The sequence below is a fragment of the Epargyreus clarus genome, unplaced genomic scaffold (assembly GCF_041222505.1).
Source record: "Epargyreus clarus isolate Ecla_fem2 unplaced genomic scaffold, WU_Ecla_fem_2.2 ptg000003l, whole genome shotgun sequence".
Taxonomy (NCBI): Eukaryota; Metazoa; Arthropoda; class Insecta; order Lepidoptera; family Hesperiidae; genus Epargyreus; species Epargyreus clarus.
Window position 1 is genome coordinate 7,031,412 of NW_027332211.1, and position 18,289 is coordinate 7,049,700.

The 18,289-nt window shown below is 35.2% G+C and overlaps 1 protein-coding gene across 3 annotated transcripts in view; it reads left to right on the forward strand.

The window, feature by feature from the left end:
- Positions 1-18,289, forward strand: part of yki (Transcriptional coactivator yki) — a 46,555-nt gene that overhangs the window by 16,111 nt on the left and 12,155 nt on the right. For all 3 annotated transcript variants that reach the window (XM_073086250.1, XM_073086240.1, XM_073086233.1), the window contains exon 2: positions 15,511-15,653. In XM_073086250.1, coding sequence (XP_072942351.1) covers positions 15,511-15,653 — 143 coding nt within the window. The remainder of the gene's footprint in view (positions 1-15,510; positions 15,654-18,289) is intronic.

Consider the following 18,289-nt stretch of genomic DNA (forward strand, 5'->3'; position numbering starts at 1 on the left):
TAGGTACACAGATATAAAGAATCTGAAGCTGTGGCATCCTTAATGAAAGTTCTAGTGGTCAACAATTTGGTCCTGAGCGTCGTCCCTGACGGCAAAAAGCACCGGCACAAATCTAGCGGTGAGGTAATGATGGTGCGGGAGGAAGGAGCGAGTGGGACGCACTCTCGAGAGGGAATGGGACGCGCATACAAACACTCTAGTCCAAAGTCCGCGACCGCAACAGGACAGTAGCCTCGCTGCAACTTGCATCGTGCAAGATATAACCCTGTGCATGTCTACGACTTCGAACGAACTGCATTGAAGTAAGCACTAACAGTTTGGTTAAGGATAAACTTAGCATTCACGTTTGAACGATTAACACGTCATAAAGTTTAATTTTAGGTAATAGCTTCGAAATTATATTATTGGTCGATGTTTAAGATTTTTAACTTAATCGTCCTTGTGTTACGTTAGGGCTTTTAATTTAAGAAAACAATTAAAAATCGTAATTAGAAAAAATAAAAAAATAAACGTGGATTACTTAAAAAGCAAAAGTAGATTTATTTTATTTTTTGCATTTATTTTGTATTCAGTTTCGAATCAAATCAATCATGTTCGCTGATAGGCAGACTTTATTATGAAATGCTTCAAATGCAATTTTAGAATGAAGTCAGAGTTATATTATGTAAAGCATATGTAAAGTATTATCTTACATTTCATGACAATGATGTCACCAATTATGTATATGGGCATTTTACCCTACATTATTAAATGTATGGTTTGCTGTACTTATATTTTCCCAATTAACTTCAATACCATAGATTAGTAAAGATTACTCACTCCTAACAAGAACATGTACCCGGTTTTGAGAATTGAAATAGTTGCGTAAAAAAGTTTTGCCACGTATCCGTGCTAAAATATCCCTAAAATATTTGAAATAATTATCTATTTATTATGTAAATTACGCAGTATTAGTTATTTATTCGTAAATTTTCTCTAAAAATGTTTTTATTTGTCAAGAATTCAAAAAAACAACTTACTAATAAGCCGTTTGTGGCTTCATTCAATTTCAAGACGGCGATTTATCTTTACTAATCTATGTTCAATGCTTAAATGTTAATATATACTTATACGTAGTAATTTATTTTAACATGAATGGTGTCCGTGTTAACTGTTTAGTTCCTGGCGACTCGCGAATCCGGTGCAACAGTCCTCCGCAAGTGCCGGCACTATTAGAGCTTCCTGTTAATGTTCCGCACTGAATAGGTTCTGTATACGCGGCCTACTAGAACACACTCACATTCGGTTGTCAATGAATATATTTTGTCTTTTGTACTTTTGTAATGCTGATATCTGTTTACCCACTTCTGTTTGACTGGGCAAGGGTGTTCTCTAAGATTTAGAGGGATCTAGGTCAGGTCGTCCACCACACTGGCCAAATGCGTATTGGTAGACTTTAGATACTTTGAGAATATTTTAAAGAATTTTTAGGCGTGTAGTTTTGCTCACGATGTTTTCCTTTATCTTCAAAGTATCTGCAAAAATCAGAAGTGCGTACCCGGTATTAGAACCTTGAACACCGTGATTATAAGGCCGCGTTTCAAACCACTAGGCTATCACTGCTTTTACTGGGACAAAATAATGTTTTTTATTCGGCTTTTTGTAATCCCAAGTTTTATAGTAACACCTGACGACTTTAAAAATCATTAAGAGTTTCTGACAATTTCTCACGCTGAATGGGCGCGCTGTACGCCTGTTAGTGGGGCCCGTATAAAACTTAATAAAAAAATTAAATGGACGTTGGTACATCTCTTCTTTCAGAGAAAAATAAGCATGTTTGTCCTACCGACAAAAGTGGCAGGATGGCAGGTAGAACTGAGGGCCTGTTCAATACAAAAAATAGTGTTCTGAATAGTTCCGACCGCAATACCGGGCTCACCTCTAGTGGAAGCCATATGAATGAGTGGCGCGTAATGCACAATGAATTATTCGTGCCAGGACGGCTTCCGTTGGCGCCGGACACATGCTCCATGTTCTGCCTTTTTCTGATTAACGTCTAATTATAGGGCACAGCTCTCCACATCACTCCCACTGACTCAGTCCTACTTAATAGCTGCGATATTGTTCAAGACTTATTTGTAGCTGCAAATGATTTAGGAACGATCGGAAACAGTAATATTGCGTCAACGTTTGAGCTGACCGCGATAATCACCTAAATCTTTATATATATATTTCTTATGTGCGTGTGTATATCACTGAACTCCTCCTAAACGACTGGACTGATTTCGATGAAATTTGTTGTGTTTGTTCAAGGGGACTTGAGAATGGTTTAGATTCACAATTTAGTCCGTGGGAAAAGGTTTTTTTAATTATTTTTTAATTCGTAAGTAGTTATATGTAGAATCGGAAACTATGCATTTGATCAAGTGATGATCTTTAGCAAAGTTGTTGTCCAAGAGCCCACGAGGGTTTGGGAGTTGGTAAGACCAATTTTCGACAGATGGCACCACTATCATTCCAATACAAATTTTCCGTTTTATGTATGCCATATTATTTCTTTAAAATGCGGGCGAAGCCGCTGGCACCACTAGTTGGTTATAAATATGTACAAAGGAAGTGTCGTAGACGAATAAGTATTGGGATTAAAATTTTATATATTTTGATTACGCTCATTTGTTATTAGTTCAAGTTTTGACGAAAACGTATTTCCGGATGTATTGACCTATAAGATGTTTGCTTTTAGCTCCAGTCAATTTATTTTCGTAAACTTGCTTCGGTAGTAGTATGTACGCTGACGTTACGTAGGATGTGATTGACGCAGTTTCCTACAATGACTCCCTAAGCTTTGCATAATTCTAAAATGATGTTTACGGATATTTTGAAAAATATTTTACGACCTCCATAAATAACTTTATTATCCTTCAGAAATAATTATATATATTTTTTTTTATAATATAGGAGCAGCAGACGAGCATGCAGTCCACCTGATGGTAAGTGGCTACTGCCGCCCATGAACATCTGTAATCAACCCCAGATATGATTAGACATACCTACCTGAAGTCGGCCACAGATGCGCTCCTACCCCTGAGGACTAAGCTGGAATGCCTCGGAAAAGTATATCTCGGCATCACTAGAGTAATAGCGTCGTCGTGGAATATATTATAGTTTTATAAACGTCATCGTGATACATTACATTGTGTAAACCGTGGCCGTGGGACAGTTACTAATCGTTAATTAATTTAATGATTATTGTTAATTCATTAGTTTGTCAATGTGGAAAGCGACCATTGAATGTTGATATTAATTTATTTTTAGCATTAAGCAGTCACGTTTTAGTTTAAATTATTCGCATGCGCTAAAACGGAGATAGTATTGAGACGACCTCGGACCGGTCTATAGAATTGTGATCTCAGTTGCAGTCTCCGTTCTGAGAATTGGTCGGTTTGGAGGATTTACAGATAAGACGTTTAGCCGTCGACCCGGATGCTGCGAGCGGCCCCTGCGTCTCATAATATAAAAGGCAGGTCACGACTAGCATTGCCAGGTGTGAAATATAAAAAATAGGACAAGTTTATAAAGCTGTCAAGTATATTCAAAAGGACTGGATGACCGTAACTTCCGCGAAAAAAATATAATGACTATTAATGATTATTGCTTAAGCTCTATGGTAAACGCAAAAATTATATTTTGTCCGTTTGTTTGTTCCTGGCGTATCTTTGCATAGAATCTATACAGAGATACTCCAGAACTATTTATACTATAGATAGTTAAAATTGTACAAGAAAAATCGATAGTGCTGTAAGTAGGTATATACTATTTGTATATACCTATACTATTCACATATGTCAATTATCGATAAAATTATAGTATGTATTACCTTTTCGTACTTTAAATCACTTTTAGCTTCAATACACATGTTATTTTTACTTAATATTGTATACGTATATTGTATACCTATTTATTTTTATCAAGTTGAGTAAGAAGTTTATTTACATTTACATTCATTTACATTTACTTACATGAAGTAAGAAGTTCATTTAAGCTTCTTATTTTCTTTAATGTCTGTAATTATATAAGGAAGTATAGTCAAAATCTCGAACAATTTTTCGCTTTAACTTTTAAATAAAAATTAATAGTATAATCTTATAAAAGTAAAAATCATGGTAAAACAAGTCGCGACGAATCGTTATTTCCGCGTCATGTCACCTATAAGAACTTGTTATCACACACTAGTATTTAATTATTTATCATTTGAATTATATTTAATGATGCAGGTGTTTCTATAAATTATTTAATTTATATATTTTATTGTCATAATTAATTGATTCTATTATTAATTCGATTGGGGGAATAAAATACGTATTTATGTAACCAAGCGTCATCATTATGCTATACTGTTTTTCCAGGTAAATACAGTAAGTAGAATATGATATAATTAAACGTTTATTTAGGAATAATTCCGATCTAATATTGAAGATCAAAATTCTAGTGATATAACCTTAAATAATACGTCTTGGAGCTTTTGTCCCTGTGGAACGGAACCAAACTCTACAAACGGAACTCTACAAAACTAAATAATGTTTTCTCCTATGTTTATTACATTATTAATTTAATTCACAAATATTAGAAAGTACCTATTTCATATTTAGGTACATATATTTTATTTACTATGTAACTTAGACATTTTATAATAACTAAAAGAACGATAAATGTATATATACAAAGTAAATAAATAAAGCCAAATAAACAAACCAACAAACAAAGAAACTAAACAAAAGTGTAAAATCCGCAGCTTCGTCAATGGGTGGCGGGAGCGGGCCGTAATTTCTTTATCACGGCACAACAGGCGCGTTATCTCGTTACTTTCTAAAGTTAGATGAAAAAACATGTTGTTAACCTCTGGCAGCGAGTGGCGGACCACCTAGCCGCAAGGCCGACGGGTCCGCTTGCCCTGCCTTGTACGCGTTGGCCTACACACACATTAACAGATAAATTGCATATATAATTAAAATACGTGTCGCTGATCGCTCTATTGCTTGTATTTGCTGGTGCACGCTTCGTTTAACAGTTATTCTGTAAGTTTTTCGTTAATAGGTACACTTAGGTAAACATATAAATAATTGTAAAGAATTAAAATCCTACACAACTAAATTAACACACAAACCTTTCATTAAAATTAAAATTTTCAAGATGTATTGGCAATGTACCATTCTAATCAGTTCTGATACAATCCGCTAGGGGCGCTGATTGGAAATGTATGGGCAAATACGAAAACAATATTTTTTGTCAAAACGTAAAAACTCACTCTAGGGGTACAGTTTTATAAATAAAACAAAGTATTAAGTTGACAGAACAAAAGAAGAATAATACTACTCATTAAACTTACAAAGTTATTATCATTAGGCAAATGTTGTCCACATTGTATTATTTATTAATATTACTTGGATATAGAACTAACATGTTTTATTTGATTTAAGCTGACTTTAAATTAATTAATAAATAGGTGAAAATATTGACATTCTTATTATGTCTATAAATGCGACAGCCGATATGCGAAACGCGCTATAAAATAGTGGTAGGATAACGAGAATTATGAACATTATATTATAGTGTAATGTTGGAACTACCCATAGGATTATCTAAGGAGTATCTGTAATTAAATAGCTTCCTAGGAGTACTTTCAAAGAACCCGACATCAAGTATACTTTGTTTCAACTGCATCGTTTTCCGCGTGACGTTGATTGTTTGACGCGTTATTGAAAACATTGTATTATAATATAACGGTGTAATTCATTATTTTCAAGCAGTGTTACATAATCTTATGTCAGGTGCGGCACGACAAGTCCGTGTAACCATTTCCTCCTACGATAACTTAATGGATTACCATTAAATGATCCAATCACGTGACTGTGCTATATAATTTTATTACCTTACCGTTATTAGACCCGTATTCTAATATCTGTAAATTTCGTAATCAAATGACGTCAAAGATAATTTGATAACGATTATAAACAAAACTTAATCCTTTTTGTAATTCTTTGAAAATTGAACAAGTCATGTCCGATAGCTTTTCTTATCGTACTTATCACTACAAACAATCACTCAAATCAATGACATAGTTAATTGAGGTGACTCTCCCATTTAAGTTTAAGACAGTTTCATTGATAATTGTGATTTTAAACGAGTAAATAAAATGTACGTAATTTAGAAAAGTTAAACGCTGCTATGTAAGTCAAGCTGCTGCTAAAACGGTGGTAAGCCAGAGACAGACTTGAGGTTTTCCAACGTAGGCCTTATTTTTTATACAATACAGAAGTGGCAAGAGTATGCTGTTCACTTGTTGGTTAAGTGGCCACTACCGAGAGTCGTCCATGGAAAATTTAAAATCAACCCGAGATAGTAAAGGAAGTTCTAAGTAAAGTCGGAAATATATATACCTCTTACTCGTGTCCTTTATATGTCCTATATATCCTTCATACTAAAACATAGTGACACTTAACTTTGTTGTAACGAGGCAAAAATAGGCGGGACGGTGCTGCTTCCGTCGAACCACGAAGCTTCTACTACCTTGACCCTTAGAGCTCGTACGGAAACTCAAACTAGAAATACACTATTAACTTAACTATGCTCGGCACGTCTCTATCATACAACTTATTACGGAGAGCTTTGTTTACTGTTAACCATATAAATAAAAAATACTCTTGTAATAGTGAAAGTAACTTCATAACGTAAGGAGGTATTTTCTTTTCGCAAAGTAAATATTATACCAATCATGTATACCGTTATCATAAAATATAAACAGAAACGAACACTTACACTATGTACACTTAATATTATAAAGCAAAAGAGATAGTTCGAAAGCTAATCTCTGGAAGTATCAGTCGGATTTGATATCTTTTTGAACTTGATAGATTATTTAACGAAGACGGTTTCATGCTATTAATAATTTATTAAAATCAATAACAATAATTTGATCTCTCTGTACCTTGAAGGTGGTAGAACCCTTTGTGGTTCGACTCCGGCGGCACCACCGCCACACCTTTTTCTGCCTAATAACAGCAGTGTTAGGCGCTGCTGTGTTCCGTTTTGAAGGGTGTGGTAAGGGAGACATAATTTTTCGAGGCGTTCCAGCTTAGTCCTCAGGGGTAGCGGCGCATCTGTGACCGACCTCAGGTAGGAATATCCAATCCTATCTGGGGTTGATTACAGATGTCCATTGGCGGCAGTAGCCACTTACCATCAGATGGACTGCATGCTCGTCTGCTACTCCTATATTATAAAAAAAACCTACTGTGCGTTGTCGTATATGCGGGAGATCAATTTAATTGGTTATTAGGATTTTTACGCAAGGAAACTGCGGATAGTGGAGTGAGTGGGTTTTCGGCACTGAAAGGATAATAGAAAAGTTTGTTTTTTTGCAAATTACTTGTACATTGAGAAATCAAGAGATAAGTAAACATATTATAATCTAAGTACCTTTATGAAATATATTTTATACAATTCCTATTTATTCTCGATAATCTTATTACATTTGATGTTGTAATCTATTTTTTTGTCTATTTTTATATCATTGTGTTTTTATTTTTTATTTTTATGTATGTGTGCATGTGGCTACAACTGCGAATAAATGATTTTATTATTTTTATTATAATCTTATGGTTTTATAGATCTTTCGACGTAAATATTCAATTCAGACTGATTCTATACTTTGTAATAATAAAAAGTGGATTAACTATACAGGAGTAACATACACTTCTAGTGGATTATCATACACTTCTATTTAATATAGATCGATACATATATTTGTCATTCGTTTAATATTAATGCATATTAGTTCTCGACCTTCTACTACTTAGGGGTGGCAAATGTAGACCACGTGAATCAACGTAGACTGTAGATCATATTATGTATAGCGAAACACATAGGTTAAATACGATTTGGCTGGAACAGTAGATCCCGTAATAAAATCATCGGCCGGAAGTCGATGCGTCACGCGGGCGTTTTCGTCCACCGTTGCTTGTGTGGGTACATGCGCACGCGCAAGCCCCAATGTAGTAAGTACACAATATAGACCGTATATGTATTTTGGAAGTTCATTTCAAATTATTTTTGCAATTTGCAGATTATACCGAAACTCTCAATTGTTCGATACGATACTTAAAATATGGGAAAATTAACTAAATTAAATTGTGTTATATGGTGTTACACGTTGTATAGTGTTACTGATTACTCGTGTGTGCGTTTATTTACGTACGCGAGCGCCGACTCGTCCGAGATTCAAATTTAGAACGCCGTCTCCGCCATGTTGTTCTCGGTGAAAAACCTACGATCTATCGTTTAGAAGTTGTGAAAATGTCACAAAGATGGCTTTTTTTAACGCCTACATTTTCCAATATGGATGAGTAATAGTAAAAAATAAGTTTGGCACTTTAAAATCGTCCGGGTGAGACATCTACGCCATAGGCATACGTGTAAACAATCTAAAAATGACAATATTGGTTTCTAAGACAAGCGTTCTTATATTTACCAATAACACCGCCGATTACACTTTTACTATGTAAATACATATGAGAATACTGTTAGCGTAAATAAATTCTGTTGGTTAGTAAAGCGTATTCATGTGAATGAATGAGTCATCGCCAGAATTGGTTCATTTATCCACCAGATTGTTACGGAGCACTATCATCGTTCATTTAAACCATTCAAGCTATTTTGGTGCATCTCAAATATATGAGTATCATTGTTGAACTCTATATCAGTATTATGGATGAACAAGACAATTTTTCGTTTACTTGACGAATCCTTAATGGATTTAAATGAAAAGTGACTACTGTATTTAGTTATTAAGTTAAGATTAAAACTACTCCGCAACAATCTGCTGCAAAACATGTATTTAGTTATTAAAATGGATTTGAGTTAATATGGACTTGTGGCCTCTATCCCAGTCCTTAGGAGAGATATGTGATCGGCTTTAGATAGAACACCTGTTGTATATAGAGTTGATTATAGATGTCGAGCGTCAGTCACCAGTTACCATCAGTGCATGCTTGTTCGCTACTCTAATCTATACTTCTTTACTAATATTATAAAGAGGAAAACTTTGTTTGTTTGTTTGATTGTAATGAATAGGCTCAAAAACTACTGGACCGATTTTAAAAATTCTTTCACCATTAGAAATCTACATTAGCCACGAGTAACATAGGCTATATTTTATATGATATATATTTGATAAATAGATTTTTAGGCAATACAAAGTTTGCCGGGTCAGCTAGTTTTCTAATAAAAACAAACTTTAAAGGCAGCGAAGGTTAGTAATAGGGTCCCATTTTACCCTTTGGGTACGAAACCTAAGATTGACTTAATATGCTTACAATGCTTCGATAAATCGAACCGTACTAGAACAATAACAGTTAAAAGCATTGTACAGTGGATATTCTTATTAACCAGTGACGTCTGTTGATATGTCATTTACGTAGGTAATTATAATTAGTAGTATTTAACAAACAATGAGTATACTAATAAATCAAATAATACTATAGGTATGTGTTGTTAAGTAAAAATTATTGTGTGATTATTGATTCAGGGATTTTATTATTCATCACAGAAAGTAGACCTAGATTATACTATTAGGAGTTATAGGGTATTTAGGATGTTTGTTTGTAAGATCACCTCGGACAAAAGGACCGACGAATAACTTTGCAAAACTAACGTTAAACGTTTACGAATCCGCATAACATTTACTAATAACTCTTCTTTGGGAAGTCGTTTAAAAACAGTTAAATCGGAACAACAGATGACACACTCATTTTATTTTGAATTATGTACAAATGTTAATTTCTATGTTCCACGTTCAAACGTAATTTAAAACGACTTTATTAAGGCGTGTTTTCTTTCAAATAACTTACAAAATATTGACCTAAATGTGTTTACTTGTGTTGATAACCAAGTACGATACCCGTATCACGAGTTTCTCAAGCAGTGAATAATACAACTAATTACAAGTGATAATTCAAAACAGCTGTCGCAAAAGTTGCTTTCTGTAAGTTCTTGTCCCGATTAGTTCGCTTTCCGGGATACAAATTAATGTTCGGTAACCGCGCAATTTATTCGGTTACGTAATCAATCTTGAGAAGTAAATAAACCGCTTTGTTTCGAGGTTATGCTGGCTGTATGTCTGTGTTGAAAATTACGCGCAGACGAGGATATGCGTCGGACATGACGCTCGTCCGGTAGTCTGTGCTAAGGACTCCTTCACACTAGCGTTTCACCAGCGTGGGTGTTTGGTAGACGTAATGCAAATGCTACGATAATGGCGACTTGAATGGTTCTGTAGAATTTTATTTATAATTTTTCCTTCTTGTCATAATTATCTTTTAGTAGAGACGCTAGTGTGTACGAACCCTAACAGTAACTGTACACTTGCGTTTATAAGTATTGTCCAATTCAGCTTTTCGCTTGCATACTGTACTAGCGGCCTTATAAGTTGGAGGTATGAGTCGCATGCACTTCAAGCATGTCCATATGATAAATGTAGGTAAGTACCTAATTATAACTTCCTTTAGTGGTAAAGGAAAACATGATGTGGAAAACTATATTAATAGTAAAAACCGCATTCAAATCCATTAAGGATTATGAACCTCTGAAGATTAGCGCCGTCGACTTTAATAATAAATCAATCGGAGGATTTCATAATGTACTATGTGCGAAGTAAAATAAAAAAGTTTGAAACAATGATCCTTTGATGTTTGTAGAGAATAATTTGCACGAGTTAATAGTGGTTTAAGTTCCACCGCAATTCCTTTGTTAATCGTACTATAAATGCAATTGTACGTTCTGTACCTAATAAGAAACACATTCAATATATAATTTTATGACAACATACAATCCATAACAATACATTCAATGGTACTTTAATTTATTTTTAAGTTGACGCTTTTTTAGAATTGTTTCAAAGACGCTCGTGTCTTAAATTGCATATTTAGTCGTTCATGTATCATTAGCCTTACAGCATGTGTGCCGTCAGGTGCGGCAAGTTCCTGTTTTAACTAGCTAAACGAGATCTTAGCTTTCCTCAATGATACGAGCTGGAAAATAAATAATATAGACAATTATATCAACATTCTCTCGGAAGTGAATGGAGCATTGGTCGTGGGGTCTCTATCGGTTAAATGGTGTGAGTTCACTTGTGTTTGTACGTATGCTTTAATTTGTTCAAGTATACGAATAATAGTTATTATTTGATAAAGAATTATCTGATAAAGAATATGAATACTCGTAAATATGTTTTTCTTATTGATTTTCATAAAACAAATGCGGACTCTCCCTGTAATGGTTTGGTGCTCTGTGATAAAGGTCCCATTGATACCTAGGGTAAAATAACTTTTTACACACACTTTTCACACATATTAAAAAAAACACGGTATTGACATTTCGGAAAAATCGTGAGTAGTGCGTAGAATCTTTATATACAGCTAAGCATAGGTACTTGCCGTTTATATATAATTGTATTTATTAGCACATTTCCGTTAAGCTCTTTGTCTGAGGCAACCCTATTAGGCAGTGGTGGCATGTATCTGTGCTATCGAGAAACTGCAACAGTCTATTGTGTAAGAGTGGAAGGCCTTCGCGAGAGAAAGACATTCTGTTTCTCAATGCTCCTTGTCATCTGGTGATTATTTAGTACCTCTATTTATATTCTAATTTCCTTTAGGCGTATGTCACGCAATATGCATACGCGTTTACTGTGGAATTGTTTTAATTATTTTATATAACGGGTACATATTGAGTGCAATAAAATGTACTAATTTGATGCGTAATGCTAAAGCTTTTAGCGTAATGACGTTGAACGTAACGTTTCCTAGAAGAGAAGGTTCGAAAAACAATGTCTATAATTAGGTTTCGCCGATCTAATTATAGCGTCTTGCGACCTATCGAATCGTTCTTATCGAATCGTAGCTTTGTTTAATGTGTCACAGTCATGTTCTGTCAAGTGATAGCCTAGTGGTTAAATTTGGCTGTAGTCTAGGGAGTCGCAGGTTGAAATCCTAGGTTATTATACCTTTGACTTTTTCTAAATTATATGCGAATTAGAAAATTATCACTTATATTAACGCCGAATGAAAATGTCGTGAGGAAACTTACACACTAGAGAGATCTTAGAATAAAGGACCTCCAAAGTGTGTGAACTCTACCAATGCGTACTTTACCCGCGTGTTCAGGGCCTAATCCTACAAGAGGTTTGAGGGCAGACTCATACCCAGCATTAGAACAGTAAGTTATCGAATCAAGTCCTGTGTTTATTTGGGCGAGTGATTACTAAGAAGCGTAGATGATCTGAGGTGTGACGGTGTGGCAGTGTGAGTAAATAATGGGATTGTGTACAAACATTCTCGGGTGGCGGGCTTGTATAACGTCGGGCTGTTATGCAACCCGAGCCGTTCTCGCGGCAGGCTGCGCTACGTACTGTAATTACACGCGACCGCACCGGGCCGACGCGTCGCCGTCGCACCAATGTCGCCTGCTTGCCGTATTTGCAACAACAGTACTTTTCCTTTAAGCTACAATTGTCCCATCCCTGGGCTCGGGGTTTCCCCCGCGAGTCAGCAAGGAGATGTTGTATAAAACAACAGCTCTCCTTAATGGGGATATAAGAGAATGGCCATTCAGTCCGTTAGAACTTTTAAACCCTATTTAATGAAACAAAGGATATTTTACAACTGAAATTATTTAGCTATGTAAGGGCTTGTTTTAAAACCACTATAGTGACGCAGATTTATAATGTAGACAAAACGTAAGATTCCATCTCCAAAGAAGAGTTTGAAATTTTGATCGATCTTCTATCATTTCTACCTTTGCTCTTTCTTTCGTTCTTTTTTCGTCTATTATTGTTATGGTGTTTCGCTTCGTCGCTGAATTTAATGTATGGTGGTACAAAAATCTGCAAGTAATTTTAACGGTTCATTCATTTTTACAGTTCCGTTGATAAATAGCAAATGCTCTTGTCATTTAGTTGTGTCTATCCGTTTGCTATTTTATATGAAACCTGTTGCCATTGTTACAGGAAAAAGGGAGATAGGTTTGTTCTTTGAATAGAATTCACATATTATATGAATTGAAAAAAAAATAGAACGGTCAAGTAAACATTTAAACGGTTTTATTTAATTTTAATATTAAAACACATCTGTTACTGCTTTAGTGAAATAAATAACTATAATGCGATGAAGTTGTAAAGGCACTTTCAGATAGTCAAGGATACGAATGTACTTTCAGCATAGCGTAATCAGAGAATATTTATTTGGATATAAAAATATCGAGAATAATTGCAAATTGCTATATACGAATATGCACAAACGCTCGTTAAGGCACTATCGTATGTATGTTGCGTTTCAGCAACTGCATAAAAATAAAGATGTGATAAAGTTTATGCAGGTGTACGCCACAGGTTAGCGTGACGTCGACGACTGATAGCGCCAAGTTCATTACCAACTAGTTAAAATCGATTTATCATGGCTATACCTCAACCCGCTTCGTTGTAACATTATTTTCCTCTTGGTTTTTTGCCGCTATTCATCGTTTTTGTTATACTGATAATATTTTTAATTCGTAAACAGATAAAATGAATACTTTAAAAAACCATCTGCCGTAAAAAATACTGCGATTTTGAAAGCCTACACGGACAATTTCGCAGGAGGAAGTTTGTATGCGTATAAATATAAATTATTCTGCTAGAAAGAAGTACTTTCACTAAAGATATATTACTTTTGTATAAGTAGTATGATAGTATTCATATTCGTATTTTGAAATACATAAAAAATGTATGTAGACGTCAACCTATTGTTTTCTTCGTAAATCTATAGTAAGACACGTTCAAGTAATAAATAGTCTGTCGAGTATGTAACGTTGGTTGGGCACAGACATAGGGTTGCCACCCGCCATTATACCTACAATATATGTATTATAGAAAGATAATTGTACTATTATTATAGTATGTGAAGGTACTCTATTTTCATTGATAATTCAGATGTCGTGGCTTTCTCCTGAAATTGTTTTCAATATATGTATTTAGAATTAGATTAAGGAAAACTCTCAAATATATTTTATTTGATTGTTTAACAGATGTAAGAAATCGTAGACCAAAGTATTCGATATAAATTTCTACCTGATACCTCTACGCCATCTTGAGAAGAGTCTTGAACGACAGACAGGAGGATAATGTAAGGATTATTTTGTCCTGTAAATCGCTAAAAACGTCATCAGAAAAATGTATATGTTTTGTTACAAATACTATTTTCCTTCAAAAACAGGTGGCAACCCCACCCAGACGTGACGCTGCCTACTTTCAGCGAAGAAAGTAAAAGAGTCGCTGATGACGGCGTGTTTATTCACTAGGTCGCAGCATGTCCGGTTTACCTACAAATTGGTCACATCGACCGCTAAGTAGAGATTCGGTTCGCACCACGCCTTTTATCTCAGACTATAATCAACTCATGCGCAGGTTCAGCTCGTCTTATTGCTGCAACATCCGTTAGGTATTTAATTATATGATTATTAAATCGACTTTCATTGACATGTTTGAAATGATATGTGAAGGCTGATTTAATGATGTTGAAATTGACGAAACATATGGCATGGCTTAAATTCAGTTTAGTGTCTCGTCTACCCATTACGGACCCATTGCTGGGTACGAGTCTTCACTCGGAGTGAAAGGGATTGAGTCTATAGTTTACCACGATGGCCAAGTGCGGATTGGTTGATTTATTTTACCTTTGAGAACGTCTTTATCTTAATAACTCTCAGATACGTTGATTTCCTCACAATATTTTTTCATTGTTAAAACATAATTAATATGTTCTTCGCTGGAGTTCGAACCTCTGGTTTAATTGAGAGACCGCCGAACAAACCTTGGCATTGGCATCGCTGCTTAATAGTTTAGTTCGCTTCGTGTAAATTTATGTATGCGGTGCCTAATCGTAAATATCCATCGGTTTATACACAATTTATACACGTGCCTTGTAATATTTTTCATAACAAGTTAGTTTAACCGTAACAGTCGGCAAATCCGATCCTAACAAATTGCATTATTTTTGTAGAGAAAACATTTATTCATAATTTACATTATTATTATATAAATGTACAAACAAATTATAGATGTATATAATATGTACAAAGTATTAAAAATAAAACTTTAATAAAAAAATAAACCTAAAGTAATGTAAAATTAAAAAATAAATAAAGAGTCCACATTTTTTCGGTAGGTTCCCAAGAATGTTGACTGCGTTATTTCGTTGTATGACGAAGCTTAGCTTTTGGTTAAAATACGGATCAGATTTTTTTAATGCACTGCATCTTTTTTATTATGCATTGCACAATGAGAATTATTTTCTTAATCTTTTTAAAACACCATAATTAAGGGTAACAAGTAAATACTGAACTGATTACTCGTATCAAATAACATTACCTGCCAGTCAACGCCAATCATTGGCGTCAATGCATCATACATTAAATAATAACATTGTATTTGTTTATTTCCAGTCACATAACAAAGACGACGACCTGGGAGGACCCTCGCAAGTCGCTCGCGGCGCAGACGGTGGCGGGCGGCGTGCAGCACCAGAGCGCCGAGACCCTGCTCTCTCAGAGCAGCACACCACAGAGCATCGCCGCGTCGAGCCCGGGTAAACATCACATTTTTTTTATAATATAGCAGACGAGCATGCAGTCCACCTGATGGTAAGTGGCTCCTGCCGCCCATGGACATCTGTAATCAACCCAGATAGGAGAGATATTCCTACCTGAGGTCGGCCACAGATGCGCCACTGGAACGCCTCGGAAAAGTATGTCTCCCTTATCACACCCTTCAAAACGGAACACAGCAGCGCGTAACACTGCTGTTATTAGGCAGAAATAGGTGTGGCGGTGGTGCCACCGGAGTCGAATCACAAAGGGTTCTACCATCTACCTTCAAAATACACATATTATAATAGCAGTCACACACAGTGAAGATACTATGTTATCTTTGAGAAATCAGTACTTATCGGAGTGTCTCATAAAGTTCATATCGCTCGCTATCTTACGACATCTTCCACTAAAATACCTATAGGTATATTATCTTCGTGATCGATGCTACATTCATCAGGTGCGAGTCTATTAAATGCGTTTTAGCTTAATATGTACACTTAAGTAGTATCTTCATTGTGAGTGATACTTTCTAATAACACTCTTTAAGATTACGAATCACCTTATTACTCCTATGGACGGCATGGATAAGGTATGTCTTTATGTGGTTGCCTGTTTCCCTGGGCTCTTTTGTTTATTATCACGGTATTATCTGTTATTAGCTTCGAGGGAAAAGAAAAAAAATAATCGCCGGCGATCCTTCTTTTCCTATGAGAAAATAGCAACAAATACATATTATAGTGGTTTTCGGATAGGTACTCTTACTTTGTAGTAGTCATTTGAACATATTTCATGCTGTATATATATTCACGACATTCGTATCTTTTGTACCATCAGAAGCCAAACAATTGATCCGTTATTTGTGTGTCGGTCGTTGCTAAAGACATTATAGTACACAAGGATTGAATGTCACATTAAAATAATTTAGAAACTCTTGTGGTTGTACTCTGGGCATATCTTCGCGATATTTCTTTCCCCTATAATAGGTATAGCTAGTGCTTACGCTGTTATGTTTCTATATGAAAGTCGTATGTACGTTTGTTAATTGGCTGGAGGTCTAACTTTATAAGATTGAAATAGCAAACCAACATTCAGTTTAGCTGAAGGTAGTGGTCATCGCCGCGCAGCACATCTGCAACCAAACTTAGGTGGAACGGGGATTCTAAGGAAAGTCTAGACGGACGTTTTATATGTAAATTGTAAGAACTGATAGGTATACGGTGGACTGTGTACGATAATTATCGAATCAAAATAAACGGTTGAATGAATGACACGCGTCTCTAATGCTGCACTTTTTGTTATTACGTAGCAAATTAAAAAATACGCTTACAATGCATTCTACGGTAGAAGCATCTTGACTCATGTAATTAATATGAACTTTTCATGTTACGTATTGCATCAGTGCAATTGCCAGGCCGTATACCAAATGAGTTTGAGAGTTTGCTGATTAGAACGACTTAATTAACATCATACATGTTAAAATTGGCATCAATATTCTATATTTAACAAGGAACAAAAATTAATTGATTTAAAAGCTTTTATTTACATGATAAATAACTTTCATCGAGAGTCGTGTGAACTCTTAATTGGTAGAACATTTAAACACTTGGCAACAAGCGGAATAATTATAGAAATCGTAGGATATAATTAAGATCCAGTTAAAGTATTATTCATTAAGTGAATATTACGTGAGTTAAGTGCTAATGCACTTAACAACTATACCTTATTGTTATGAATTTGGGCCTTTTTCCACGGAGGTGCAGGTTTGATGCTATTTTACATAAAATCATGCAATTTTTAACGTCATGTACGTCTTCTAAATTATGGTGATTTGTTTGCCGTCGAAGAAAACATCATTAAGAGACATGCAATGATCTCAACGAGTTGTAAAGTTTATCAATTCGATTTTGGACACTTCTATTACGTCCTTCACTTTTTTAATTTTGACACTGTTAGTGGGACTGTAGAAAATAATGGTACATATAAGTAGTATTCATATAGACATTAAAATAATTTAGAAGCTCTTGTTCTTGTGCTCGGGCATATCTTCGCGATATTTCTTTCTCCTATAATAGGTATAGCTAGTGCTTACGCTGTTATGTTTCTATATGGAAGTCGTATGTACGTTTGTTAATTGGCTGGAGGTCTAACTTTATAAGATTGAAATAGCAAACCAACATTCAGTTTAGCTGAAGGTAGTGAAGGTAGTCATCGCCGCGCAGCACATCTGCAACCAACCTTAGGTGGAACGGGGATTCTACGGGAAGTCTAAGACGGTCGTTTTATATGTAAATCGTAAGAACTGCTAGGTATACGGTGGACTGTGTACGATAATTATTGAATCAAAATAAACAACTATACCTCATTGTTATGAATTTGGGCCTTCTTCCACGGAGGTGCAGGTTTGATGCTATTTTACATAAAATCATGCAATTTTTAACGTCATGTGCGTCTTCTAAATTATTGTGATTTGTTTGTCGTCGAAGAAAACATCATTAAGAGACATGCAATGATCTCAACGAGTTGTAAAGTTTATCAATTCGATTTTGGACACTTCTATTACGTCCTTCACTTTTTTTAATTTTGACACTGTTAGTGGGACTGTAGAAAATAATGGTACATATAAGTAGTATTC